Source organism: Somniosus microcephalus, unplaced genomic scaffold (genome assembly GCF_052327205.1).
Source record: "Somniosus microcephalus isolate GS21.2 unplaced genomic scaffold, FLI_Smic_1.0 unresolved_chr7, whole genome shotgun sequence".
Taxonomy (NCBI): Eukaryota; Metazoa; Chordata; class Chondrichthyes; order Squaliformes; family Somniosidae; genus Somniosus; species Somniosus microcephalus.
Window position 1 is genome coordinate 18,975,627 of NW_028225185.1, and position 27,106 is coordinate 19,002,732.

At 49.0% G+C, this 27,106-nt stretch overlaps 1 protein-coding gene across 1 annotated transcript in view; it reads left to right on the forward strand.

The window, feature by feature from the left end:
• iqgap3 (IQ motif containing GTPase activating protein 3) overlaps window positions 1-27,106 on the forward strand; it is a 123,471-nt gene that overhangs the window by 38,212 nt on the left and 58,153 nt on the right. The window contains exons 11-21 of the mRNA XM_085978748.1: window positions 3,229-3,316; window positions 6,653-6,816; window positions 9,365-9,525; window positions 13,051-13,175; window positions 15,147-15,310; window positions 15,415-15,505; window positions 16,587-16,754; window positions 18,030-18,172; window positions 20,932-21,102; window positions 22,513-22,596; window positions 25,931-26,002. Of these exons, the coding sequence (XP_085834874.1) occupies window positions 3,229-3,316; window positions 6,653-6,816; window positions 9,365-9,525; window positions 13,051-13,175; window positions 15,147-15,310; window positions 15,415-15,505; window positions 16,587-16,754; window positions 18,030-18,172; window positions 20,932-21,102; window positions 22,513-22,596; window positions 25,931-26,002 (1,431 nt within the window). The remainder of the gene's footprint in view (window positions 1-3,228; window positions 3,317-6,652; window positions 6,817-9,364; window positions 9,526-13,050; window positions 13,176-15,146; window positions 15,311-15,414; window positions 15,506-16,586; window positions 16,755-18,029; window positions 18,173-20,931; window positions 21,103-22,512; window positions 22,597-25,930; window positions 26,003-27,106) is intronic.

The following is a 27,106-nucleotide window of genomic DNA, read 5'->3' on the forward strand; positions in this document are numbered from 1 at the left end:
ACTTGTGGCCATTGTTCTGAAGCTGTTGGCAACAGGGTTTGTTGCTTTAGACGGAGCTCTGAGCTCTCTATCTTTTACTATAGCGGTCGGTTATCTGGAATTGCTGATGAACCGGCACCAGGTTGGCCCCGTCCGTGCTGGATACCAGAAAGTTTCCTGTAGTCCCCCTGCTCTTTCCCCATAGCCCTGCAATTTTTTCCTTTTCAACGATATCCAATTCCCTTTTGAAAGTCACTATTGAATCTGCTTCCGCAGCGCTTTCCAGATCACAACTCGCTGAGTTTGTTAAAAAAAAAAAATTCTCCTCATCTCCCCTCTGGTTTTTTGCCAATCACCTTAAATCTGTGTTTTCCAGTTACCGACCCTCCTGCCAGTGGAAACAGTTTCTCACTATCTACTCGATCAAAAAACCCCCCAGGATTTTGAACACCTATTAAATTTGCCCTTAATCTTCTCTGCTCTAAGGAGAACAATCCCAGCTAAGGATTATCATCCCTTTTCAAATCCACACTCGCTACTTCCTACTATTTTCTCTTTATCGAGATACTTGGTAATTTCACTCTTTATTAAAGACTGACATGTTTCCTACCATAGACATTAATAAGCTAACTGGCCTGTAATTAGCACTGTCTCCCTTTTTTCAGTGTGGATATCACAGTGCTCTGGCACACATCTACACTCATTAGATCCCTGCTGTATAATCTTCAGGGTCTCGGCGATTTCCTCAACTCCCTCCGTATCCTAGGATGTATCCCATCAGGACCTGTCACTTTGTCTTCCTTCAGCCTAGCTGACTTACCTAAAAAAAAAAAAAATCCTCATCTCGCTTTCAGGATTCAGCTCCTCTCCGATATCCTTCTCTTTAGTGAAGACCAATGCAAGGTTCTTATTAAATACCTTCACCATCCTTTGATTGTGATCTACAAATTGACAACCCTCTACTCTCAGGGGTCCCACCTTGCTTTTAACAGTTCTCTTTTTACTGATATACTTGTAAAATATGATTTTTTTTTTTTTTTTCCTTCTTCTGTCTCTTTCCTTGGGTTAGCTGCTGGGTAAAGCTGCCCCGTCCTCTGCCTCAACTTTGGAATAAGTACCCCTACTACTACTAGTGGAGGCAGAGGGCATGGCTGAGGTACTAAATGAGTACAGGAAACTTTGTGCTATCCGGCACCGACGGGACCGAGCTGTTGCCGTCCCATCAAAACTGCCGGACAAACCAGCGCTAATGTTGAAACATACGGAGATTTTGAGCTCCGTATCTGGCAACAAACCCTGTGCTTCTAAACAGTCGGCTGTACCTTGCAAGCGTCTCTGTAGCTTAGCAACAGCTTCAGCGAGACCTTGCAGAGCCTGACTGGTGGGGAAAAAAAAGCAACGAAAAGAAAAAAAACCCAACGAAACGGCTCCTGATTTTTGCCGGTGGCTCGAGCAGTTAACCTCCGGATTAACCAAAGTTTCCTGTACTTTACATCTGTCTCCACTAAAGAAGAGGATGCTGCCAATGCCATAGTAAAGGAGGAGGTAGTAGAGAAATTGGATAGGATAAAAATAGATAAAGAGGAGGTACTTAAAAGGCTGGCAGCGCTCCAAAGCAGAAAAGTCTTCCGGTCTAGATGGGATGCGTCCTAGGTTACTGAGGGAAGTGAGGGCGGAAATTGCGGAGGCTCTGACCACAATCTTCCAATCCTCCTTGGACACGAGAGTGGTGCCAGAGGACTGCAAATGTTACACTTCTGTTCAAAAAAAGAGGAGAGGGATAAACCTGCCAATTATAGGCCAGTCAGCTTGACGACAGCGGTGGGGACATTTATAGGGACGTTCATCTGGGACAAAATTAATTGGCACTTGGAAAAAATATAGGTTAATAAATGAAAGTCAGTACGCAATAGTTAAAGGCAAATCGCGTTTGACTGACTTGATTGATTTATTTGATGAAGTAACAGAGAGGCTGGATGAGGGTAGTGCGGTTGATGTTGTGTATATGGACTTAATAGACTTGTTGGCAGAATTAAAGCCCATGGGATTAAAGGGACAGTGGCTGCGTGGACAGAAAGCAGAGTAGTGGTGAGTAGTTGTTTTTCAGACTGGTGGGAAGTGTGCAGTGTTGGGACCACTGCTCTTATATAAAATATATATACAGATAGAGAGAGAAAGAGGGGTAGAGAGAGAGAGAGAGAGAGGGGTTACAGGGTCGAATTTCAAGCTTGTAGATGACGCAAAACTCGGAAATGTAGTCAACAGTGAGGAGGATAGTAACCGACTTCAGGAGGACATCGACAGACTGGCGAAATGGGCAGACACGGCAGATGAAATTTAACGCAGAGAAGTGTGAAGTGATGAATTTTGGTAGGAAGAATGAGGAGAGGAAATATAAACTAAATGGTACAATTTTACAGGGGGTGCAGGAACAGAGAGACCTGGGGGTGTACGTACACAAGACTTTGAAGGTGGCAGGACAGGTCGAGAAGGCTGTTGAAAAGGCATATGGGATCCATGGCTTTATAAATAGAGGCATGGAGTACAAAAGCAAGCAAGTTAGACCTTTCATAAAACACTGGTTAGGCCTCACCTGGAGTATTGTGGCCAATTCTGGGCACCGCACTTTAGGAAGGATGTCAAGGCCTCGGAGGGCGCAGAAGAGATTTACCAGAATGGTTCCAGGGATGAAAGACTTCAGTGACTTGAAGAGACTGGAGAAACTGGGGTTGTTCTCCTAGGAGCAGAGAAGGTTAAGGGGAGATTTAATCGAGGCGTTCAAAATCATAAGGGGTTTTGATTGAGTAGATCGGGAGAAACTGTTTCCAGTGGCAGGAGGGTCGGTAACCAGAGGACACAGATTTAAGGTAATTGGCAATTCCCCCACACTGAATGCAATGTACTGTGTGTCAGTTTGGCTCAATTGGTCGCGCTGTCTCCTGCGAGCCAGGGACTGGACCCCAGGAAAGATTCAATTCATCCAACAGAAAACTGAAGGGGTGAAAAACCGTCCTGCTAAATTTTAACCGGTTGCAAATTCAACTCTGTTGGTCCGCTTTCTCCAAATTGCTCTTTCAATTCTCTACCTCCTCTTTACTAAAGCTCAGCAGCAGAAATCAAATCAGCGAGCCTCCTGCAAGCTTCTTTTGCTGCAGTGGTTCATGCTTGTTTTACAGGTTGTTTTTTCTTTACAAAAAAGCCCTCCCTCCTGTCGTGCACTGATGGTTCACACTGCTGTTTTGTCCTCAGGAGTTGGGGTTGATGGACCCGCTAGAGAAGGAGGAGGTCCAGGCCGCTGTGGATGCAGCCAATGAAAATGCCAGCGTACATCTGTGCAGTGAGTAGGAACATTGCTCGACAGAAAAAGATTACGGTGCATCCAGAGCAGAGCACCTTCTACCAGCCTGGTAGTTGCATGAAACAATCATGGAGTTGCTGACCACGCTGTCAGCCGTGGCTCAGTGGGTAGCACTCCCTCCGCCTCTGAGTCAGGTAGTTGTGGGTTTAAATCCAACACCAGAGACTTGAGCACCCTCTGTGGAGGGCCTGATGTCTGTGGTATATCTTAGGCCGACGCTCCCAGTGCAGTACTGAGGGAGCGCCGCACTGTCGGAGGGGCGGTACTGAGGGAGCGCCGCACTGTCGGAGGGGCAGTACTGAGGGAGCGCCGCACTGTCGGAGGGGCAGTACTGAGGGAGCGCCGCACTGTCGGAGGGGCAGTACTGAGGGAGCGCCGCACTGTCGGAGGGGCGGTACTGAGGGAGTGCCGCACTGTCGGAGGGGCGGTACTGAGGGTGCGCCGCACTGTCGGAGGGGCGGTACTGAGGGAGCGCCGCACTGTCGGAGGGGCGGTACTGAGGGAGTGCCGCACTGTCGGAGGGGCGGTACTGAGGGAGTGCCGCACTGTCGGAGGGGCGGTACTGAGGGAGCGCCGCACTGTCGGAGGGGTGGTACTGAGGGTGCGCCGCACTGTCGGAGGGGCGGTACTGAGGGAGCGCCGCACTGTCGGAGGGGCGGTACTGAGGGAGCGCCGCACTGTCGAAGGGGCGGTACTGAGGGAGCGCCGCACTGTCGGAGGGGCGGTACTGAGGGTGCGCCGCACTGTTGGAGGGGCGGTACTGAGGGAGCGCCGCACTGTCGGAGGTGCCGTCTTTCGGATGAGACGTTAAACCGAGGCCCCGTCTGCCCTCTCGGGTGAATGTAAAAGATCCCACAGCCACTATTGGAAGAAGAGCAGGGGGAGTTCTCCCCGGTGTCCTGGGGCCAATATTTATTCCTCAACAAACATCACTAAACACAGATGATCTGGTCATTATCACATTGCTGTTTGTGGGAGCTTGCTGTCCCGAAATTGGCTGCCGCGTTTCCTACATTACCACAGTGACTGCGCTTCAAGTAAAGTGCTTAATTGGCTGTAAAGCGCTTTGGGACGTCCTGAGGTGGTGAAAGGTGCTGTAGGAATGCAAGTCTTTTTTTTAATCACAGCAATCAATCTCTCTCAATGAGTCTACAACAGACCCAGACATGAGGCGAGGGAAACCCCCAGTGATGGAGGAGCTTTGGGAACCAGAGCTCCAAAGTCGCCTGTTTCTCCCGAGAACGCTGCACTCCCCACACGTCACGTCTCAAATTACTCTCATACTGGATCCCAAAATGTTATTTTCTGAAAGAAATCTCTCTAATTTGCATTTGAATGAATCAATGCCAACTGCTCCCACCGTCTCCCGAGGGAGCCTGTTCCACAGATTGACCACTCGCTCACTGAGATACTGTTTCCGCAGATTCGTTTTGTTTACCCCGCTTCAGGCGCAGGCCGTGTCCTCTGGTTCTGCTGTTCTGGACACACACGGTGAAACAGCTTTTCAAAGAAAGAGAAGTTGCATTTCTATAGCGTCTTTCACCACCTCTGGACATCCCAAAGTGCTTTACAGCCAATGAAGTACTTTTGGAGTGTGGTCACTGTTGTAATGTGGGAAACGCGGCAGCCAATTTGTGCACAGCAAGCTCCCACAAACAGCAATGTGATAACGATCAGATCATCTGTTTTTAGGTCTCGGTTGAGGGATAAATATTGGCCCAGGACATCGGGGAGAACTCTCCCTGCTCTTCAAAATAGTGCCCATGGGATCTTTTTTATGTCTGCCCAAGAGGGCAGACGGGGCCTCGGATTACCGTCTCATCTGAAAAACACACTGCCTTGCCAGTCGTGTGCTGACGGCTGCTGTTCACGCGCAGATTGGGTGAAAACCTGCCATTTTAAAAGTAGATGTACTTTTGAAGAAACATTTATGCAATTTAAAATAAATAAGAATGATGGGCTTCTCCTGTGGTTCGCCAGGCGAACCGAGCCAGTGAGGAGCTGATCCACGCACACCCAGGAAAGTCCCAGGTTCGATTCCGGCCTGTGCTGAGCTATGTGAACTTGGCCGCTGCCAGGGCAGGAGTGATGTTGCAACTGTGCCTCGGCACCCCTGTGTTGTTGGCGGTGGGGTGGGGGGGGGGGGGGGCGCAAACCGACCAGGGTTCCTGCTCCCTGATCATTATTGCCTGGGTGGTGGAAGATCTGGTTCAGCTGTGATGCCTTCCTTAGTTGAATCACCTCTAGGCTCTCGCGCTGCGAGGGATGGGGCCACCTGGCTGAGCGAGCAGAGATCCGTCAGCACCCACTGAGCTGTAGCCCAGCCTATTTGTGCTGTCCGTTTCAATGTGCTTATTCTCCAGGTTGTTCCCTCTGATGTACCACCTTAATCCTAAATTCCTCATTTTTAACATTTGCCTCCTGGTAATTGAAGCCGCCATCACCGAGAATAATTTACCCTGCATTGTAACATCAGCAACTTACATTTATACAGCGCCTTTAGCGTAATAAAACATCCCAAGGCGCCTCACAAGAACGTTATCAAATAAAGAAACCGAATTTAACTCCGAGCCGTATAAGGAGATATTAGGACAGGCGACCAAAAGCTTAGTCGAAGAGGTGGGTTTTAAGGAGCGTCTGAAAGGAGAAGAGACAGGCGGAGAGGTTTAGGGAGGGAATTCCAGAGCTCGGGGCCCAGGCGGCTGAAGGCACGGCCGCCAATGGTGGAGTGATTAAAATCCGGGATGTTCAAAAAGGCCAGAGTAGGCGGAGAGCAGCGGTCGAGGGGGGATTATAGGGCTGGAGGAGGTTCGGGAGGGCGCGAGGCCATGGAGGGATTTGAAAACAAGGATGAGCATTTTAAAATCGAGGTGTTGCTTAACTGGGAGCCAGTGTAGGTCAGCGAGCACGGGGGAGGTGGGTGAGCGGGACTTGGTGCGAGTTGGGACACGGGCAGCAGAGTTTGGGATGAGCTCAAGTTTACGGAGGATGGGAGGTCGGCCAGGAGTGCGTTGGAATAGTCAAATCTAGAGGTGGTAAAGGCTTGGCTGAGGGTTTCGGCAGCAGATCAGTTGAGGCAGTGGCGGAGATGGGCGATATTACGAAGGTGGAAATGGACAGTCTTAGTGATGGAACGGATATCAGCAGGAAACTCAATTCGTGATCAAATATGACACCAACTTGGTCATTAAAAGAGAACAAACCCCACTTCCTTAGCCATTTCTCATTGTGCCCCAGACCAGGTATAGGGTCAATCACTGCCTGTCCTTCCCCGCCCTGATTTATTGTCAAACTGTTTAACCCGTCTGTGCGCAGTGATGCAGGCCGTGGCACGGATCAACGCGGCTGTGCGCAAGGGGGTCCCTGGCGAGACGGTGAAGGAACTGATGAGCCCCAGTGCCAAGCTTCCCGACGTCTATCGCTTTGCAGCTGGGCTTTACCAGAGGGAGCTGGCTGCCCTGCAGCAGCAGAAACCACAGGTGAGTGAGTTCAGCCTCGCAGTCGGCAGTGCCAATCGCCAGTGCCCAGCTGTCACTGAACTGTGTTTAAGAAACAATCGCGTTTGTGAGTCTTGAACTCAAATCGATTTTTGTTTTAAAATTTCTCGTAAGATTTTTCTCCCTCCAATTTCCTCCGCTCCTGACCTTTTCAAGAATACGAAAGCAAGGCGGTTATGCTAAACCTTTATAAAACACTGGTTAGGCCCCAGCTGGGGTATTGTGTCCAATTCTGGGCACCGCACTTTAGGAAGGATGTCAAGGCCTTGGAGAGGGTGCGGAGGAGATTGACCAGAATGGTCCCAGGGGAAGAGGGAATACAGTGATGTGGAGAGACTGGAGAAGCTGGGATTGTTCTCCTTAAAGCAGAGAAGGTTAAGGGGAGATTTAATCGAGGCGTTCAAAATCACGAGGGGTTTTGATGGAGTAGATCGGGAGAAACTGTTTCCAGTGGCAGGAGGGTCGGTAACCAGAGGACACAGATTGAAGGTGACTGGCAAAAGAACCAGAGGGGGAGATGAGGAGGAATCTTTCTAAGCAGCGAATTGTCATTATCTGGAATGCGCTGTCTGAAAGTGGCAGTGGAAGCAGATTCAATAATAACTTTCAAAAGGGAATTGGATATATATTTGAAAAGGAAAAACTTGCTTTGGGGCAAGAGCAGAAGAATGGGACTAATTGGGTAGCTCTTTGAGAGAGCCCCGGCACAGGCACGATGGGCCGACAGGCTTCTTTCTGTCCCCTATGATTCAGTCCCATGGGCACTTAACATCCCTCTGATATCTTGTCCACTTGCTCTCTGCCAAGCTAAACCGTGAGCGTCCGCTGGCATATTGACTGTGAAAGCATCGTGGTTGAGCCCTGTCTTGCTCCCACACGACGCCCACACGGGCTCATTCTCCAGCAAGGGGTCATTGGTTGCCGATCCAACTTAATTGTACCAGCGGTTTTCCATTGCACTGGGAACCATACCCAATATAGTCTCTAATGGAGGGGGGCGGTGACTGTTGTGACATTAAAATAGAAAATTCATTCATTCTGGGACGTGTGCGTCTCGGGCAAGGCCAGCATTTATTGCCCGTCCCCTAGTTGCCCTTGAGAAGGTGGCGGTGAGCCGCCGCCTTGAACCGCTGCAGTCCGTGCGGTGAAGGTACTCCCACAGTGCTGTTAGGGAGGGAGTTCCAGGATTTTGACCCAGCGCCGATGAGGGAACAGCCGATATAGGTCTGAGTCTGGATGGTGTGTGACTCGGAGGGGAACTTGGAGGTGGTGGTGTTCCCATGCGCCTGCTGTCCTTGTCCTTCTAGGTGGAAGAGGTTGCGGGTTTGGGAGGTGCTGCCGAAGAAGCCTTGGCGAGTTGCTGCAGTGCGTCTTGTAGATGGTACACACTGCAGCGTCGGTGGCGGAGGGAGCGGTTTTGATTTAACGGAGGCGGCAAACGCCACTGGGACCAGAGTTCAACGAATAGCCTTTTCTTAACAAGTGAAGTCTCAACGCTGCGGTCTCCAGAGTGGAGGAAGTGGCTTACCACCTTTTGTTGTGTGGTCAACACTTCTGCCGTGTGGGTGGGAGGTTAACTACACTGTTGGCTGCTGCCTACATTGTTTAACTGATGCCTCTGCTGTGTGGAAGTCGGGTAATTTGCTTGTAGTTTTATTCATGTTTTCTTATGACCAGTTCAAAGAAGAAAGCGAGAGACTTGCATTGATATAGAGCCTCGGGACTTCCCAAAGCACTTTACACCCAATGAAGTACTTTATTGAAGTGTAGTCGCCGTTGTAATGTAGGAAACGCGGCAGCCAAATATGCGCACAGCAAGCTCCCACAAACAGCAAGGTGATAATGACCGGGTCATCTGTATTTAGTGATGTTGGTTGAGGGATGAATATTGGCCCCAGGACACCGGGAGAACTCCCCCCTGCACGATCTCACTTGGCTGAGTGGGATCGTGCTCTTAGTGCTCTTGCCTTTCTCATTATGCAAGGAAGTTACGCTAAACCCTGTATAAATCACTGGTTCGGCCCCAGTTGGAGTCTCGTGTCCAATTCTGGGCACCGCACTTTAGGAAGGATGTCCAGGCCTTGGAGAGGGTGCCCAGGAGATTTCCCAGAATGGTCCCAGGGATGAGGGACTTCAGTTAGGTGGAGAGACTGGAAAAGCTGGGATTGTTCTCCTTAGAGCAGAGAAGGTTAAGGGGAGATTGAATCGAGGTGTTCAAAATCATGAAGGGTTTTGATCGAGTAGATGAGAAGAAACTTTTTTGCACAGCGAGTTGTTGTGATCTGGAATGTGCTGCCTGAAAGGGCGGTGGAAGCAGATTCAATAGTGACTTTCAAAAGGGGAATTGGATAAATACTCGAAGGGAATAAATGTGCAGGTCTATGGGGAAAGAGCAGGGGGCAGTGGGACTAATTGGAGAGCTCTTTCAAAGAGCCGGCACAGGCACGATGGGCCGAATGACCACCTCCTGTGCTGTATGGTTCCATGATTCCTCTATCTATGATTATTACGCTACGCTTCCTTTGTACAGGGTGAGCTGACCCAAGAGGAGCTGTACGTTGCTGTGGAGATGCTCTCGGCTGTGGCTTTGATCGATCGAGCCCTGGAAGCAGGGGATGTCGGTGCCTTCTGGAGGAACCTGGTCAGTGCGGCTGCAGGACTGACTGATATAAAGGATGAGAGTGCGCAGCGGTAAGCAACAGCGCCCACCCGCTGGAGTGAGGCACTCCGGGACCGTTTAGCTCTGAACATTAAAGACTGAACCGCTTGGGGCTCTTGTCTCTAGAAAAGAGAAGGCTGAGGGGTGACCTGGTGGAGGCCTTGAAGATTATGGAAAGGTTCAATAGGGTAGAGGTGGAAAGGATGTGGGGGAGACAAAAAATAGCAGCCATAAATGTAAGATAGTCACTAATAAATCAAATAGGGAGAAACTTCTTTACCCAGAGAGTGGTGAGAATGTGGAACTTGCTACCACAGTGAGTGGTTGAGGCGAAGAGCGTAGATGCCTTTAAGGGGAAGCTGGATGAGAAAGGAATAGAAGGACATAAGAACATAAGAAATAGGAGCAGGAGTAGGCCAATCGGCCCCTCGAGCCTGCTCCGCCATTCAATACGATCATGGCTGATCTGATCCTAACCGCCAATCCACTATCACAGAACCATCTCCTGAATCTAACAGAATTAGACACACGAAATAGGAGCAGGATCAGGCTACACGGCCCCTGGGCCCGCTCCGCTACCCACAGGGCCATGACCGATCCGAACCTAGACTCATGTCCAAATTCCTGCCCGCTCCCCGTAACCCTTAATTCCCTTTACTTCTAGGAAACTGTCTATTTCTGTTTTAAATTTATGTAATGATGTGGCTTCTACAGCTTTTGGGGGCAGCATATTCCATGGACCTACCACCCTCTGGGTGAAGTAGTTCCTCCTCATCTCAGTTTTGAAAGAGCAGCCCCTTATTCTAAGACTATGCCCCCCTAGTTCTAGTTTCACCCATCATCGGGAACATCTTCCCCGCATCCACCCGATCCAACCCCTTCACAATCTTATATGTTTCAATAAGATCGCCTCTCATTCTTCTGAACTCCAATGAGTAGAGTCCCAATCTACTCAACCTCTCCTCATATGTCCATCCCCTCATCCCCGGGATTAACCGAGTGAACCTTCTTTGTACTGACTCGAGAGCAAGTATGTCCTTTCTTAAGTATGGACACCAAAACTGTACGCAGTATTCCAGGTGCGGTCTCACCAATACCTTGTACAACTGAAGCAATACCTCCCTATTTTTATATTCTATCCCCCTAGCAATGAAAGCCAACATTCCATTGGCCTTCTTAATCACTTGCTGCACCTGCATACTAACCTTTTGAGTTTCGTGCACCAGGACCCCCAGATCCCTTTGTACTTCAGTACTTTCCAGTTTCTTGCCATTAAGATAATAACTTGCTCTATGATTTTTCCTGCCAAAGTGCATAACCTCACACTTTCCAGTATTGTATTCCATCTGCCAAATCTCTGCCCACTTACTTAGCCTGTCGATGTCCCCTTGCAGGTTTTTTATGTCCTCCTCACTCACTACTTTGCCTCCCATCTTAGTATCATCTGCAAACTTTGATATGTTACACTCGGTCCCCTCCTCCAAATCGTTAATATAGATTGTAAAGAGTTGGGGACCCAGCACTGACCCCTGCGGAACACCACTAGTTACTGATTGCCAGTCTGAGAATGAACCATTTATCCCAACTCTCTGCCTTCTCTTAGATAGCCAATCCTCTATCCATGCCAGAATATTACCCCCAATCCTGTGATTTTTTATCTTAAGCAATAATCTTTTGTGTGGCACCTTGTCAAATGCCTTTTGGAAGTCTAAATACACTACGTCCACTGGTTCCCCTTTATCTACCCTATACGTTACTTCCTCAAAGAACTCCAGCAAATTTGTCAAACATGACTTCCCCTTCATAAAACCATGCTGACTTTGTCCTATTAATTTATGATTATCCAAATGTCCTGTTACTGTCTCCTTAATAATGGACTCTAAAATTTTACCTACCACAGATGTTAGGCTATAGTTTCCAGCCTTCTGTCTACTGCCCTTTTTAAATAAGGGTGTTACATTAGCAGTTTTCCAGTCTGCCGGGACTTTTGCCGAGTCCAGGGAGTTTTGGAAGATTATTACCAATGCATCCACAATCCCTACCGCCACTTCACTCAAGACCCTAGGATGCTGATAGGGTTAGATGAAGAAGCGTGGGGGGAAGCTCGTGTGGAGCATGAACACCAGCATAGACCAGTTGGGCCGAATGGCCTATTTCTGTGCTGTACAGGAAACTTTTGTTTAAACGGAGGTTAAATATCCGGAATGCTCTATCCACCGGCAAAATTCAGGAGTCGATTCAGATAACTTTTTTTACTTTTAGTTGCTTTTTTTCTCCATTTGGGGCTCTGCAAGCGTCTAGCTGAAGCTGTTGCTTAGCTACAGAGACACTTGCAAGCTGCGCCGACTGTTTTGAAGCTAAGCAACAGGGTTTGTTGCTTCAGACGGAGCTCTGAGCTCCGTATGTTTTAACATTAGTGCTCGTTTCTCCGGCAGTGTTGATCGACCGGCACCAGCTCGGTACCATCAGTGCCGGATACCAGAAAGTTTCCTGTATATTATATGTAATGAGCATTGTTGTACTTTTCGCCCCTGGCTTTTTCACCCACCGCCATGGGCACCAGCCACCCTCTGCCACTTAGTCACCGAGGTAGGCGGCACCTCACTCGAGCACAACTCAACTATCCAGCAGGGGTCACCGAGCACTCAAGAGTGGGACAAAAAGAAAATACTGCAGATGCTGGAAATCTGAAATAAAAGCAGAAAATGCTGGCCATACTCAGCCAGTCAGGCAGCAACTGTGAAGAGAGAAACAGAGTTAACGTTTCGCGTCGATGACCTTTCGTCAGAACTGGAAAAAAGCAGGAAATGGAACAGATTTTTAAGCAAGTGTCGGAGCTGGGAAAGCGGGGAGGGGATGAAAGAACAAAAGGGAAGGTCTGTGATAGGATAGAAGGCGGGAGAGATTAAGAGACATTAAGAGATATTCAAGGTGAGAGGAGATGGTAATGGGACAGGTTAAGGAACAAAGGATGGCTCGAGATGAAGTGTGAATTGCGCTGGCAGAATGAAAGACAGCTGCCCTGTGGGAGAGAAGAAAAGACACAAACAAAAGGTGTGGATAAAAAATATATATAAAAATGTAATAGGGGCCGAGGTTATGATCTGAAATTGTTGAACTCGATATTGAGTCCGGAAGGCTGTAAAGTGCCTAATCGAAAGATGAGGTGCTGTTCCTCGAGCTTACGCTGAGCTTCCGTGGAACTATGCAAGAGGCCGCGGACGGTGAGGTCTGAGTGGGAGTGGAGCGGAGAATTAAAGTGATAGGCCACCGGAATCAAGCCTGGCTTATTTATTTTCCCGTCCCCAGAGATGCTGAGGCCTGTCGTAGCTCCTCTGCTCTCAACCTGCCTGAGGTGCCATTTACAGTGGGAGTCCTGCCGGGGAGGGGAGAGGGGTGATGTGTTTAGTCACGATGTTCTGGCCATCATGACAGTGGGGCAGGCTTGATGGACCAGCTGGCCCTTTTCCTGCCCACCATTTTTGTTTGTTCGTCGATAGGATCTTAAAAACGGGCTCGTTTGGGCTTGTGACGTTTCGGCGCCATCTCATTCGCAGGTACTTCGATGAACTGACGAGACTGAGGCAACAGGTCCACGGGAACGGGGAGGCGATGCTGTCCTGGAATGATCTGCAAATGTGTGTGCACGACGTGAACGCCACCGTGGGAGAGGAGCACGACAGTGAGTCCCGACTGTGTGGCCCGCTTGCAATTCTTGAACTGGGGGGTGAAACCTTTTCGGTGTGGGACCCACAGTTCGGTATCTGACTGGAGCATTGGAGAATTGGGGATAGCGATCAGCTTGAAGTGCTTCTGAAACATAGAAGCTAGGAGCAGGAGTAGGCCATTCGGCCCCTCGAGCCTGCTCCGCCATTCAATGCGATCATGGCTGATCATCCAAATTCAGTACCCTGTCCCTGCCTTCTCCCCATATCCCTTGATCCCTTTAGCCTTAAGAAATATATCTAACTCCTTCTTGAATATATTTAATGAATTGGCCTCAACTGCCTTGTGTGGTAGAGAATTCCACAGGTTCACCACTCTCTGGGTGAAGAAATTCCTCCTCATCTCTGTCCTAAATGGCTTATTCCTTATCCTTCGACTGTGATCCCTGGTTCTGGACTCCCCCGCCATCGGGAACATCCTGCACCTAGTCTGTCCAGTCCTGTTAGAATTTTATAAGTTTCAATGAGATCCCCTCTCATTCTTCTAAACCCCAGCGAGTATAAGCCCAATCGACCCAATATCTCCTCATACGTCATTCCTGCCATCCCAGGTATCAGCCTGGTGAATCTTCGCTGAACTCCTTCCATGGCAAGAACATCCTTCCTCAGATAAGGCGACCAAAACTGCACACAATACTCGAGATGTGGTCTCACCAAGGCCCTGAACAACTGCAGCAAGACATCCTTGCTCCTGTACTCGAATCCTCCTCACTATGAAGACCAACATACCATTTGCCTTCTTAACCGCCTGCTGCACCTGCATGCTTACCTTCAGCGACTGGTGCACAAGAACACCCAGGTGGTCTCGTTGCACTTCCCCTTCTCCCAATCTATTGCCGTTCAGATAATAATCTGCCTTCCTGTTTTTGCCACCAAAGTGGATAACCTCGCATTTATCCACATTGGGCAGATGCAGTATAATCACCCAACCTGTCCAAATCATACTGGAGTTTCTCGGCATCCTCCTCACAGCACACACGTCCACCCAGCTTTGTGTCGTATGCAAACTTGGAGGTATTACATCTAGTTCCCTCGTCTAGATCATTAATATATATTGTGAATAGCTGGGGTCCTAGCACCGATCCCTGCGGTACCCCACTAGTCACTGCCTGCCACTCGGAAAAACACCCGTTTATTCCAACTCTTTGCTTCCTGTCTGCCAACCAGTTCTCTATCCAAGTCAGTACCTTGCCCCCAATCCCATGTGCTTTAACTTTATACGCTAATCTCTTATGCGGGACCTTATCGAAAGCTTTCTGAAAGTCCAAATACAACACATCCACTGGTTCTCCCTTATCTATTCTACCAGTTACATCCTCAAAAAATTCCAGTAGATTAGTCAAGCACGATTTACCTTTTGTAAATCCATGTTGACTTTCTCCGATCCTGTCACTGTTTTCCAAGTGCTCTGCTATTACATCTTTTATAATGGACTCGAGCATTTTCCCCACTACCGATGTCCGGCTTACCGGTCTGTAATTCCCTGTTTTCTCTCTACCACCTTTTTTGAACAGTGGGGTAACATTAGCTACCCTCCAATCCATGGTTTTCACACAGAATTTACAGCACAGATGCCGGGGTTTATGCTGCACAGGAGCCTCCTCCCACCCCTCTTCATCTCACCCCATCACCATATCCTCCTGTTCCTTTCTCCCTCGTGTTTATCCAGCTTCCCCTTAAATGTATCTACGCTCTTCGCCTCAATCACTCCCTGTGGGAGCGAGTTCCACATTCTCGCCACTCTCTGGGTAAAGAGGTTTCTCCTGAATTCCCCATTGGATTTATTAGTGATTATCTTATATTGACGGCCTCTAGTTCTGGTCTCCCCCACAAGTGGAAACATTTTCTCTGCCGCTATCCTGGTGAACCCCTTCATAATCTTAAAGACCTCTTTTGGGTCACATAAGTTCCGTGTGTTGTTTCTGCAGAAGTCGTTGCGATTGGTTTGATAAACAAAGCACTGGACCGGAGCGATCCCGAGAGAACCATAGCCGCCCTCCTCATGCCATCCGCTGGACTGGCCCACCTGGACTTCCCAGCAGCCAAGCGTTACCACGACGTGCTGGTAGCAGCAAAGTGGCACAAAGTGAAGGTACGAGGCAGCTAGGTGAAGGGCTGTAATCCCATTTCCGCACCCGAGGATCGGTTGACAATGGAGGTTTTTTCCCCCCCCCCCCCCCCCCCCCTTCCCTCCAGGTCACGCGGGATGAGGCAGCGGTCCTCTGGTTAGAGGAAATTCAGGAGGGAATTTACAAATCCAATCAGGACAGCCAGATGGCCAAAAAAAGTGAGTCGTTCAGTTAATGGCTGCATGCAGATGGGCTCCGTCGTGGCAATGTGTTCTTACGGTGGCTCAGTGGGCAGCACACTCTCTTCCTCTCAAAGTTGTGGGTTCAAGTCCCACTCCAGAGACTTGAGCACATAATCCAGGCCGACACTCCCAGCGCGGTACTGCGGGAGCGCCGCACTGTCGGAGGGGCAGTACTGAGGGAGCGCCGCACTGTCGGAGGGGCGGTACTGAGGGAGCGCCACACTGTCGGAGGGGCAATAGTGAGGGGGCCGTCTTTCGGGTGAGACGTTAAACAGAGGCCCTGTCTGCCTCCTCAGGTGGGCGTAGAAGATCCCACGGCCACTATTAGAAGAAGAGCAGGGGGAGGGCTCCCCGGTGTCCTGGCCAATATTTATCCATCGACCATCAGCACAAAACAGATTCTCTGGTCATTGTCTCATTGCACACAGCAAGCTCCCAAAAACAGCAAATTGCCTGCCGCGTTTCCTACATTACAACAGTGACAATACTTCATTGGCTGTAAAGGGCTTTTGGACGTCCTGAGGTCGTGGAAGGTGCGATAGAAACTGAAGTCTTTCTTTACTGCAGTATTCCCTGTGAACGTGTGCCGTCCCTGGGTGCTTAGTGGCTGAATGCATTTCCCGATGTGTTACTGAGCCATGCAGACTAGGGAGCATCTCGGGTTTGATGCCTGGCTTGTGCCAGATCTCAGCCAAGGTGCCGAAGTTAAAATCCGCATCGCCCCTGGGCTAGGGAGGGGGACAGTCGAGTGGGTTCCTGCCCCGATCAGTATCCCGTGACCTCCATAGGCGTGTGGACATCGGCTGAAGAGGAAGAAATTGAGCCATTCGGTAGAAGGCTCGAGAAAGTGCTCGACAGTTCTCTTCCAGTTGAGAGACACTTAGCTCGTGCTGAGGGAGGGTTGGGGTATGTGGGATCAGGCAGCAGAGCTGGGACAGTACAAGAGACTTAAAACGAGAGAGGGAGTGCATGTGGCTGCTTCACCTGTAGTTTCAAGTGACTACTCACCTTACAACAGATTATAAGCACCTCCGGTCTGTCTTCACTTTGTTTTCAGTGTCACTGGGGGTGGCAGCCATCAACCAGGCCATCAAGGAGGGCACGGCCTCCCAAACTCTGCGGGTTCTGCGCTCGCCAGGCGTGGCTCTGTGCAGTGTCATTCCGGAATGCGCCTCCGCCTACCAGGCTGAGCTCGCCACGTTGGCGCGAGTTAAAGTAGAGACAGGTAAGCCACTACCTCCGAGGTGCGGAAAACGCTGTTTCGTAACCCCGTACACGTGCGCTTTCTTTTTATTATAACTTCCGCCTCATGGTGCGCCGCTGAGCCCTGCAGTCCAGGAAGGCCTGGCTTTTGATCCTCGGGCTGGGTAGGCCCAAATCAGCCAGGGCTTTTCCCTCTTCCACTCGCTATCCAGCGATTCCCGGCTAAAAAGTGGACCTTGGGTGAAGGCAGGACGGCGATCCATCCGGCTCTAATGCCTCACGGTTCAGAGTAGCCCGTTGGCACCATCTCCCTAGACTCGTAAATGAAGATTTTGAATGACTTACTGGAGGGTCATCCGGGGACATGAGGTAACACGTTGGTGGGGAAATAAGTGAAAATCAAACTCTGTTCCTTCATTCACCCCCTTCAATATTGGTGCAATTTTCAAGGGGGTGTAGGAACAGGGCTGTCATCCTACTGAACTCCACAAATAAACTCTAAAGCCTGCACATCTGCCAATACACTTTATTATGGTTATGTTTATGTTAATGTATTACAAGCCGAATGAATGTTGAATGTTTAAATGTCTTAATCTAAATGTACACTCTCGGGAGCTGCAAGCCTACATTTCGTTGTACTGCACTTGTGCACTAACAATGGCAATAAAGTTGATTTATTATTATTAATATTAATAAAAGCAAGCAAGTTATGCTTAACCTTTATAAATCAGTGGTTAGGCCCCAGCTAGAGTATCGTGTCCAATTCTGGGCACCACACTTTAGTCCTTGGAGAGGGTGCAAAGGAGATTTACTAGAAGGGGACCAGGGATGTGGAGAGACTAGAGAAGCTGGGATTGTTCTCCTTGGAGCAAGGGGAGATTTAATAGAGAGGTTCAAAGTTATGAGGGTTTTGGTAGAATAAAATGAGAAACTGTTTCCAGTGGGCAGGAGGGTCGGTAACCAGAGGACACAGATTGAAGATAATCGGCAAAAGAACCAGAGGGGGAGATGAGGAGAATGTTTTTTACGCAGCGAGTTGTTGTGATCTGGAACGCGCTGCCTGAAAGGGCGGTGGAAGCAGATTCAATAGTGACTTTCAAAAGGGAATTGGAGAAATACTTGAAATGGAAAAATTTGCAAGGGCTGTGGGGAAAGAGCAGGGTGTGTGGGACTAATTGGAGAGCTCTTTCAAAGAGCCGGCACAGGCACGATGGGCCGAATGGCCTCCTCCTGTGCTGTGAGATTCTAACGTCTGGAGGGAAAGGAAACACTTTCTTTTACTGTTCTCATTCGTTAGGAGACAACCGGAGCCCTTGGGTGAAACACAAGCTGAAGGACGGGTCAATGTACTACTTCAACCTGCAGGCACTGGAGGGAAGTTGGGAGCGTCCCAAGGGATTTGTGCAGAGCTCCACCCAGCTCGGCAGGGATGAGATTCAGGTATGGTGCTGCTGTCCTTGCTGTGACCCACTCAGCAGCTCGTGGCTCCAAAGGCTGATTAGGGGCTGGCCTACCGGAACGAGTGCCGGATATAAGTAGAAATAAACACACCCGCGCAAGGGAAACGTCTGTGGACACGAGGGAGCGGGGGTTTTGGTGCTCGGGAGGTAGCAGAAGTACTGTGAGGAAGGACACTAGGTTGTCGCCCTGTGGTTCCCAGCTACAGGCAAGAGCCATCTTGTGGAGGAAGCATGGCACTTCTGAAAAGCGGCAATTAAAGGGTCTTCATCTACTTGTTTCTGTCGATACCCCAAGAGCCCCCGAGGGGCCAGGTCGGGGTGAGGTGAGCTTGCGCACGTTGGTCCAGTACTAGAATTGGTTGAAACGCTTAAGAGAAGGCTATCTCGAATCATAAAGGGCCAAGGAAAACAGGCCAAATAGTGCATTGAATGGAATTTAATGCTGCTTCAACAACATGGATGAAGGAATAGGGCGCCGCATGTCCAAGTTTGCTGAGGACACCAAGTTAGGAGGCACAGTCAGTGGTGTAGACGGGAGCAGGAAGTTGCAATGGGACATTGATAGATTCAGGGAGTGGGCCAAACTGTGGCAGATGGAGTTCAATGTGGGGAAGGGTGGGGTCACCCACTTTGGACCCAAGAAAGATCGATCAGAGTGTTTTCTAAATGGTGAGAAGCTGGGAACCGTGGAGGAGCCGAGAGATCTCGGGTTCCAAGTACAGAAATCACTAAAACCCGGTGGACAGGGTCAAAAAATAATCATAATCGCGAATGGAATGTTGGTCTTTGTCTCGAGGGGGCTGGAATACACAGGGGAGGCAGTGATGCTTCAGTTGTACCGAGCTCTGGTCAGACCCCGCCTGGAGTAACTGGGTTCAGTTCTGGGCCCCGCCCCTCAGGAAGGAGATCTTGTCCTCGGAGGGGGGGCAGCGCAGATTCACCAGAATGATACCCGGGGGGCTAAAAGGGTTAAATTCCGAGGACAGGTTGCACAGACTGGGCTTGTATACATAGAAACATAGAAGATAGGAGCAGGAGTAGGCCATTCGGCCCCTCGAGCCTGCTCCGCCATTCAATGTGATCATGGCTGATCATCCAAATTCAGTACCCTGTCCCTGCCTTTTCCCCATATCCCTTGATCCCTTTAGCCTCAAGAAATATATCCAACTCTTTCTTGAATATATTTAATGAACTAGCCTCCACTGCCCTCTGTGGCAGAGAATTCCACAGGTTCACCACTCTCTGGGTGAAGAAATTCCTCCTCATTTTAGTCCTAAATGGCTTACCCCTTATCCTTAGACTATGACCCCTGGTTCTGGACTCCCCGGCCATCAGAAACATCCTTCCTGCATCTAGTCTGTCCAGACCTGACAGAATTTTATAGGTTTCGATGAGATCCCCTCTCAATCTTCTAAACTCCAGTGAGTATAAGCCCAATCGACACAATCTCTCCTCATACGTCATTCCTGCCATCCCAGGTATCAGCCTGGTGAATCTTCGCTGCACTCCCTCCATGGCAAGAACGTCCTTCCTCAGGTAAGGTGACCAAAACTGCACACAATACTCAAGGTGTGGTCTCACCAAGGCCCTGTACAACTGCAGCAAGACATCCTTGTTCCTGTACTCGAACCCTCTCGCTACGAAGGCCAACATACCATTTGCCTTCTTAACCGCCTGCTGCACCTGCATGCTTACCTTCAGCGACTGGTGCACAAGGACACCCAGGTCTCTTTGCACTTCCCCTTCTCCCAATCTATTGCCATTCAAATAATCTGCCTCCCTGTTTTTGCCACCAAAGTGGATAACCTCACATTTATCCACATTATAGTGCATTTGCCATGTTTCTGCCCAATCACCCAACCTGTCCAAATCGTACTGGAGTTTCACGACATCCTCCTCGCAGCTTACCCTCCCGCCCAGCTTTGTGTCGTCTGCAAATTTGGAGATATTACATCCAATTCCCTCGTCCAGATCATTAATATATATTGTGAACAGCTGGGGTCCCAGGACCGATCCCTGCGGTACCCCACTAGTCACTGCCTGCCACTCGGAAAATGACCCGTTTATTCCAACTCTTTGCTTTCTGTCCGCCAACCAGTTCTCTATCCAAGTCAATACCTTGCCCCCAATCCCATGTGCCTTAATTTTGCACGCTAATCTCTTGTGTGGGACCTTATCGAAAGCCTTCTGAAAGTCCAAATACACCACATCCACTGGTTCTCCCTTACCTATTTTCCCTCGAGTTTAGAAGATTAAGGGGTGATCTAATCGAGGTGTTGAAGATGATTAAAGGAGTTGATCGGGTCGAGAGAGAGAGAAACTATTTCCTCTGGTGCGGGGAGTCCAGAACAAGGGGGGGGCGTCACCTTAAAATTAGAGCCAGGCCGTTCAGGGGTGATGTCAGGAAGCACTTCTTCACACAAAGGGGGGTGGAAATCGGGAACTCTCGTCCTCCCGATAAGCTGTTGAGGCTGGGGGTCAATTGAAAATGTCAAAACTGAGATTGATTAGATTTTTGTTGATCTAATTGAATGGCAGAAGAGGCTCGAGGAGCTAAATGGCCTCCCCCCGCCCCCCGTTCCTTTGGGTGTAGAAAACTACATGGGGGATCTTGTTGGCAGTGGCACCAAGAGATTGGAGCGGGCCCGATATACCGTGCGTGCTGCAGGAAATGCAGCGTGGATTGAGGTGCGCGCTAGGGCACTGACGGTTGACCCCTTTCTTTCCCCCCCCTTTCAGGCCACTGTTGCTGGAGTGACGGCTGTTTACAATCGAGAGCGACTCTGGCAGGCCAACGAGGGCATGATCGCAAGGCTTCAGGCCTACATGAGGGGTTATCTCGTCCGAAAGGATCTGTGTGTTCGCAAACACTTCCTCCAGAAACAACTGCCAGCCATTGTTAAGATCCAGGTACAGTGCGTCTGGTTTTTTTCTTGCTTCCCCCCGCCCCCCCCCCCCACCTCTCTCAAAAATCTAGGCCGACACACCAGTGCAGCACTGAGGGAGTGCTGCACTGTCGGAGGTGCTGTCTTTCGGCTGAGGCATTGAACTGAGGCCCCGTCTGGTGAATGTAAAAGATCCCATGACACTATATTGAAGAAGAGCAGGGGGGAGTTCTCCCCCGGTGTCCTGGGGCCAATATTCCTCCCTCCACCAACATCACTAAAAACAGATTATCTGGTCATTATCACGTTGCTGTTTGTGGGAGTTTGTTGAGCGCAAATTGGCTGCTGCGTTTCCTACAGAAGTTCTTCATCGGCTGTAATATCTGCCGAGATATCTGCGCTCCTCTAATTCTGCCCTCTTGAGCATCCCCGATTATAATCACTCAACCTTTGGTGGCCGTGTCTTCTGTTGCCTGGGCCCTAAGCTCTGGAATTCCCTGCCTAAACCTCTCCGCCTCGCTACCTCTCTTTCCTCCTTTAAGACGCTCCTTAAAACCTGCCTCTTTGACCAAGCATTTGGTCACCTGCCCTAATTTATCCTTGTGTGGATCGGTGTCGATTTTTTTTTTTTTTTTTTGTCTTAAAATACTCCTGCGCAGCGCCTTGGGACGTTTTACTACGTTAAAGGTGCTATATAAATACAAGTTGTTGTAAAAGAATTTTGGGACATCCTGAGGTCGTGAAAGGCACCCGGGCAGCACGGTGGCATAGTGGTTAGCACTGTTGCCTCACAGCGCCAGGGACCCGGGTTCAAATCCGGCCTCGGGTGACTGTCTGTGTGGAGTTTGCACATTCTCCCCGTGTTTGCGTGGGTTTCCTCCGGGTGCTCCGGTTCCCTCCCACAGTCCAAAGATGTGCGGGTTAGGTTGATTGGCCATGATAAAAATTGGCCCTTAGTGTTAGGGGGGATTAAATACGCAGGGTTACGGGGATAGGGCTTGGGTGGGATGGCTGTCGGTGTAGGGACCGGGTGCTAGGGTTTGGATGATCAGCCATGATCTCGTTGAATGGCGGAGCAGGCTCGAAGGGCCGAATGGCCTACTCCTGCTCCTATCTTCTATGTTTCTATAAATGCAAGCCCTTTCTTTTTCATTCTTGATTATAGCAGCCTATCCCTTAAGACACGTAGCATTGAAACAGCAGCTGTGGCATCGGTACGCCAACATGCTCCTGTAATTCACGGGTAATAAATGCTCCCTTGCCAGTGTCGCTCGCATCCAAATAAATATTTAATAAAATATACATATTCTCCCTTTCCTCTTCCTGCTAGATTTTAATTTTTTAAAGTTTAAAGTGGAACAATTTTATAAATAGTGCTCTTGCGATGGACGGTAGCTATGGGGGGAAAAAATAGTCGACTATTTTTATTTTGCAGTCACACTGGAGAGGGTACAGACAGCGGAGAGATTACCAGAAGCAGCTTTATCACCTTCGAGACAACGTCGATGCTGTAATTAAGGTACAGACCACTTAGTTATGGCCTCCTTATGTCATGTAATATCCATTCTAATGAAGAAAGTCTGGTACGAAGAATGCGATAAATATTTCAAAATCCTTCAGTGGCTCGTTCGAATTTTATCCAGTTGAGTAGCTGAGCCCCACAGACATAGAAACATCGAAGATAGGAGCAGGAGTAGGCCATTCGGCCCCTCGAGCCTGTTCCGCCATTTAATGAGATCATGGTTGATCATCCAAATTCAGTACCCTGTCCCTGCTTTCTCCCCATATCCCTTGATCCCTTTAGCCTCAAGAAATATATCTAACTCCTTCTTGAATATATTTAATGAATTGGCCTCAACTGCCTTCTGTGGTAGAGAATTCCACAGGTTCACCACTCTCTGGGTGAAGAAATTCCTCCTCATCTCTGTCCTAAATGGCTTACCCCTTATCCTTGGACTGTGACCCCTGGTTCTGGACTCCCCGGCCATCGGGAACATCCTTCCTGCATCTAGTCTGTCTAGTCCCGTTAGAATTCTATAAGTTTTAATGACATCCCCTCTCATTCTTCTAAACTCCAGCGAGTATAAGCCCAATCGACCCAATCTCTCCTCATACGTCATTCCTGCCATCCCAGGTATCAGTCTGGTGAATCTTTGCTGCACTCCTTCCATGGCAAGAACATCCTTCCTCAGATAAGGCGACCAAAACTGCACACAATACTCAAGATGTGGTCTCACCAAGGCCCTGTGCAACTGTAGCAAGACATCCTTGCTCCTGTACTCGAACCCTCTCGCTACGAAGGCCAACATACCATTTGCCGCCTTAACCGCCTGCTGCACCTGCATGCTTACCTTCAGCGACTGGTGCACAAGGACACCCAGGTCTCGTTGCACTTCCCCTTTTCCCAATCTATTGCCGTTCAGATAATAATCTGCCTTCCTGTTTTTGCCGCCAAGTGGATAACCTCGCATTTATCCACATTACAGGAATCTTTGCTTTATCCGGAGGTTGTATGTCTGGAATACTCGATCTAACGGCAAAAATCAGGAGCCGTTTTCTATAAGTTTTTTTTAGTTCTCGTTCTTTTTTTTTCCCAGTCAGGCACTGCAAGGTCTGTAGCTATAGCAACAGCTTCAGCTAGAGACGCTTGCAGCTGCAGCCGACTCTTTAGAAGCTGTTGCTAAGCAACAGTGTTTGTTGTCAGATACGGAGATGAAAACCTCCGTATGCTTCAACATTAACTTTGTATGTCCGGCAGTTCTGATAGATCGGCAACATGTCGGTGCCGGATATCATAAAGTTTCCTGTATACTGCATCTGCCCAATCACCCAACCTGTCCAAATTATACAGACCAGGTCAAAAATTTTTTTTTAAAGCACACACATGGAATTTTTTTCCCTCAAATGAAAATTGCTGCTTGTGGAACTATACCCCATCAATGGGTCAGTGTGTGCAGGACAGGAGGGGGAGCTGGTGAAGAAAAAAACAAAGTTTAAAACTTAGTCATAAGCAGTTTCCTTTGCGGAGAGTCGACGGGGGGGGAGAACGGTGAGAGTGTGCAGTTACGTGTACCTATGAACAGTCCATCTCCAGCTGAGCTTTGAGTGCGTTATTGAGCATTAACCAGACTGCATAAGTGCCTTTGTTTCGGATGGTGCTTTTACATAAATGAGCATGCTGAGATTTGTACTTTTTTAAATCACTAACAGGTTTCACCCTTTCAGGGGTTGCATTAGCAGAGCAATAAAACCTTGAAAGGTGCGCGCAGAACAACCTGTGCATTTCAAACAGGTTCCCGTGAAGTGTCTTAAAAAAAATAGTGATTTGAGAAATGTGCGTCGAGAAGCCCCGGTGAAGGGCTGAGACTCCGAGGTGGACGAGAGTAGGAGAAGGTGACGTAAATCAGGAGGTACTGCTTTGGTGACATCAAGCTTTGTTCCAGAAGGCAGACCTGAGGGATATAGAGATCTCCTGGGGATGAAGAGAGAAAGTTGGAGACCGTGCAATGAGACTTGATTTGAGATGGAATCTAAGCAGAGGTAGGGGAGGGTATGAGCCACGTCCCCCAGATTGAGGGACGATCAGGAGAGTTTCTCCCAGGCTCTGCTTTTGAGCTTCCTGAACACTTTTTTTTGTCTTCCAAAGATTTTCTTTTGATGCTGAAGTCCTGTCTTGGCATCAAATTATAGTTCGCCTGCCTGTAATTTCCAGGCCGTCTTAGCGAGAGGGTTTGAGTACAGGAACAAGGATGTCTTGCTGCAGTTGTACAGGGCCTTGGTGAGACCACACCTTGAGTATTGTGTGCAGTTTTGGTCACCTTATCTGAGGAAGGATGTTCTTGCCGTGGAGGGAGTGCAGCGAAGATTCACCAGACTGATACCTGGGATGGCAGGAATGACGTATGAGGAGAGATTGGGTCAATTGGGCTTATACTCGCTGGAGTTTAGAAGAATGAGAGGGGATCTCATTGAAACTTATAAAATTCTGACAGGACTGGACAGACTAGATGCAGGAAGGACGTTCCCGATGGTCGGAGTCCAGAACCAGGGGTCACAGTCTAAGGATAAGGGGTAAGCCATTTAGGACAGAGATGAGGAGGAATTTCTTCACCCAGAGAGTGGTGAACCTTAGAATTCTCTACCACACAGGGCAGTCGAGGCCAATTCATTAAATATATTCAAGAAGGAGTTGGATATATTTCTTAAGGCTAAAGGGATCAAGGGATATGGGGAGAAAGCAGGGACAGGGTACTGAATTTGGATGATCAGCCATGATCTCATTAAATGGAGGAACAGGCTCGAGGGGCCTGATGGCCGACTCCTGCTCCTATCTTCTATGTTTCTATGCTCCCCAAAGCATGGGGTCTTGCATATTTAGTGTCGTCTGTGTGTATTTGGGGTGTCTTTGTTTTTTTAAAAAATTAATTCACGCTGGCAAGGCTGCGTTTAATCCCTAATTGCCCTCGAGAAGGTGGTGGTGACCTTGTGGACCGTCGCTTTTTGAAAAGTCATGTAAAGGACAGTTCCTATTCAGAACATCCTTTGCGGTAAAAGTTTGCTTTTTAACTTCTAAACATGTTTTTAAATTTCAGTTCAACAATCTCCGAGGAGGTCACTTGGGGGGGGGGGGGGTGCTGCTCCTTATTTGTGTGAGATGCTTTGAGATGTTTGGGTGGCACGATCCAGTGCCTTTTGAGAATACAAATCGAATATTATTTATCCTGGCGCATTCCTTTTTCGATGTCATGGCTTGCACTGCTGCTCCTGCTCATTGCTCACCCCAATCAGGTGAGGCAAGGCTTGCTTTGATTTCTGCCATTAACTGTTGTCTTTCATTTGTAATTTGTTTCTAGATTCAGTCATGGGTGAGGATGTGGCAGGCCCAGCGGAGGTACAGGGCAAGGCTGCGGCACTTCAAGAACAATGTAAGTGTGACTGAATAATGTGCGTGTTACTGCGCCTCTGCTTAAAGGACCTGGCGCCATTTAATTTGGTGGAGATAGAAAGAGACAGCGAATGTTGGAAATTTGACCACAGCCGCTGCTGCATTCATTTATTTTTCTCTTTCAGGTGCTGGCTGACTGACCGGCTGTGTGCTTACAATGCATTCTTCTTTAACTTTGCTCGAATGCTCTCCTGGCCTGGCCGGCTTCCCATCTTCCACCCTCCCGTAAACTTCAGCTCCTCCCAAGCTCAACTGCCTGTATCCTGACTCGCACCCAGTCCCGTTCACCCATCACCCCCGCTGTGCTCGCTGACCTACATTGGCTCCCGGTCCAGCATCGCCTCGATTTTAAAATTCTCGTCCTTATTTTCAAATCCCCTCCACGACCTCCTCGCCCCCCCTCCCTATCTCTGTAACCTCCTCCAGCTCTACAACCCTCCGAGATCTCTGCATGCCTCTGAATTCTGGCTGCTTGCACATCCCCAATTTCCATCGCTTCTCCATTGGCGGCAGTGCCTTCAGCTGTCTAGGCCCTAAGCTCTGGAATTCCCTCCCTAAACCTCTCCGACGCTCCTTAAAACTGACCTCTTTGACCAAGCTTTTGGTCACCTGTCCTAATACAGGAAACTTTGTGCTGTCCGGAGGTGAGCTATCCGGCAATCTGGAGCCACTGGCAAAAATCAGCAGCCGTTTTTTATTCTTTTTGTTTGTTTTTTTTGCTTTGTTTGAACAGTCAAGCTGTGCAAGGTCTGTAGCTATAGCAACAGCTTCAGCTACAGAGCTTGCAGGCCACACCCGAGTGTTTAGAAGCTGTTGCTAAGCAACAGTGTTTGTTGTCAAATACAGAGATAAGAATCTCCGTATCTCTCAACATTAACTCTGGAGAGTACGGCAGTTTTGAGGCAACGGCAGCAGCTCGGTCCCGTGGGTGCCGGATAGCACAAAGTTTCCTGTATCTCCTTATGTGGCTCGGTGTCAAATTTTGTTTGATAATCGCTCCTGTGAAGCGCCTTGAGACGTTTTACTATGTTAAAGGTGCTATATAAAGGCAAATTGTTGTTGTTAAGGCTTTTATAAATTGAAA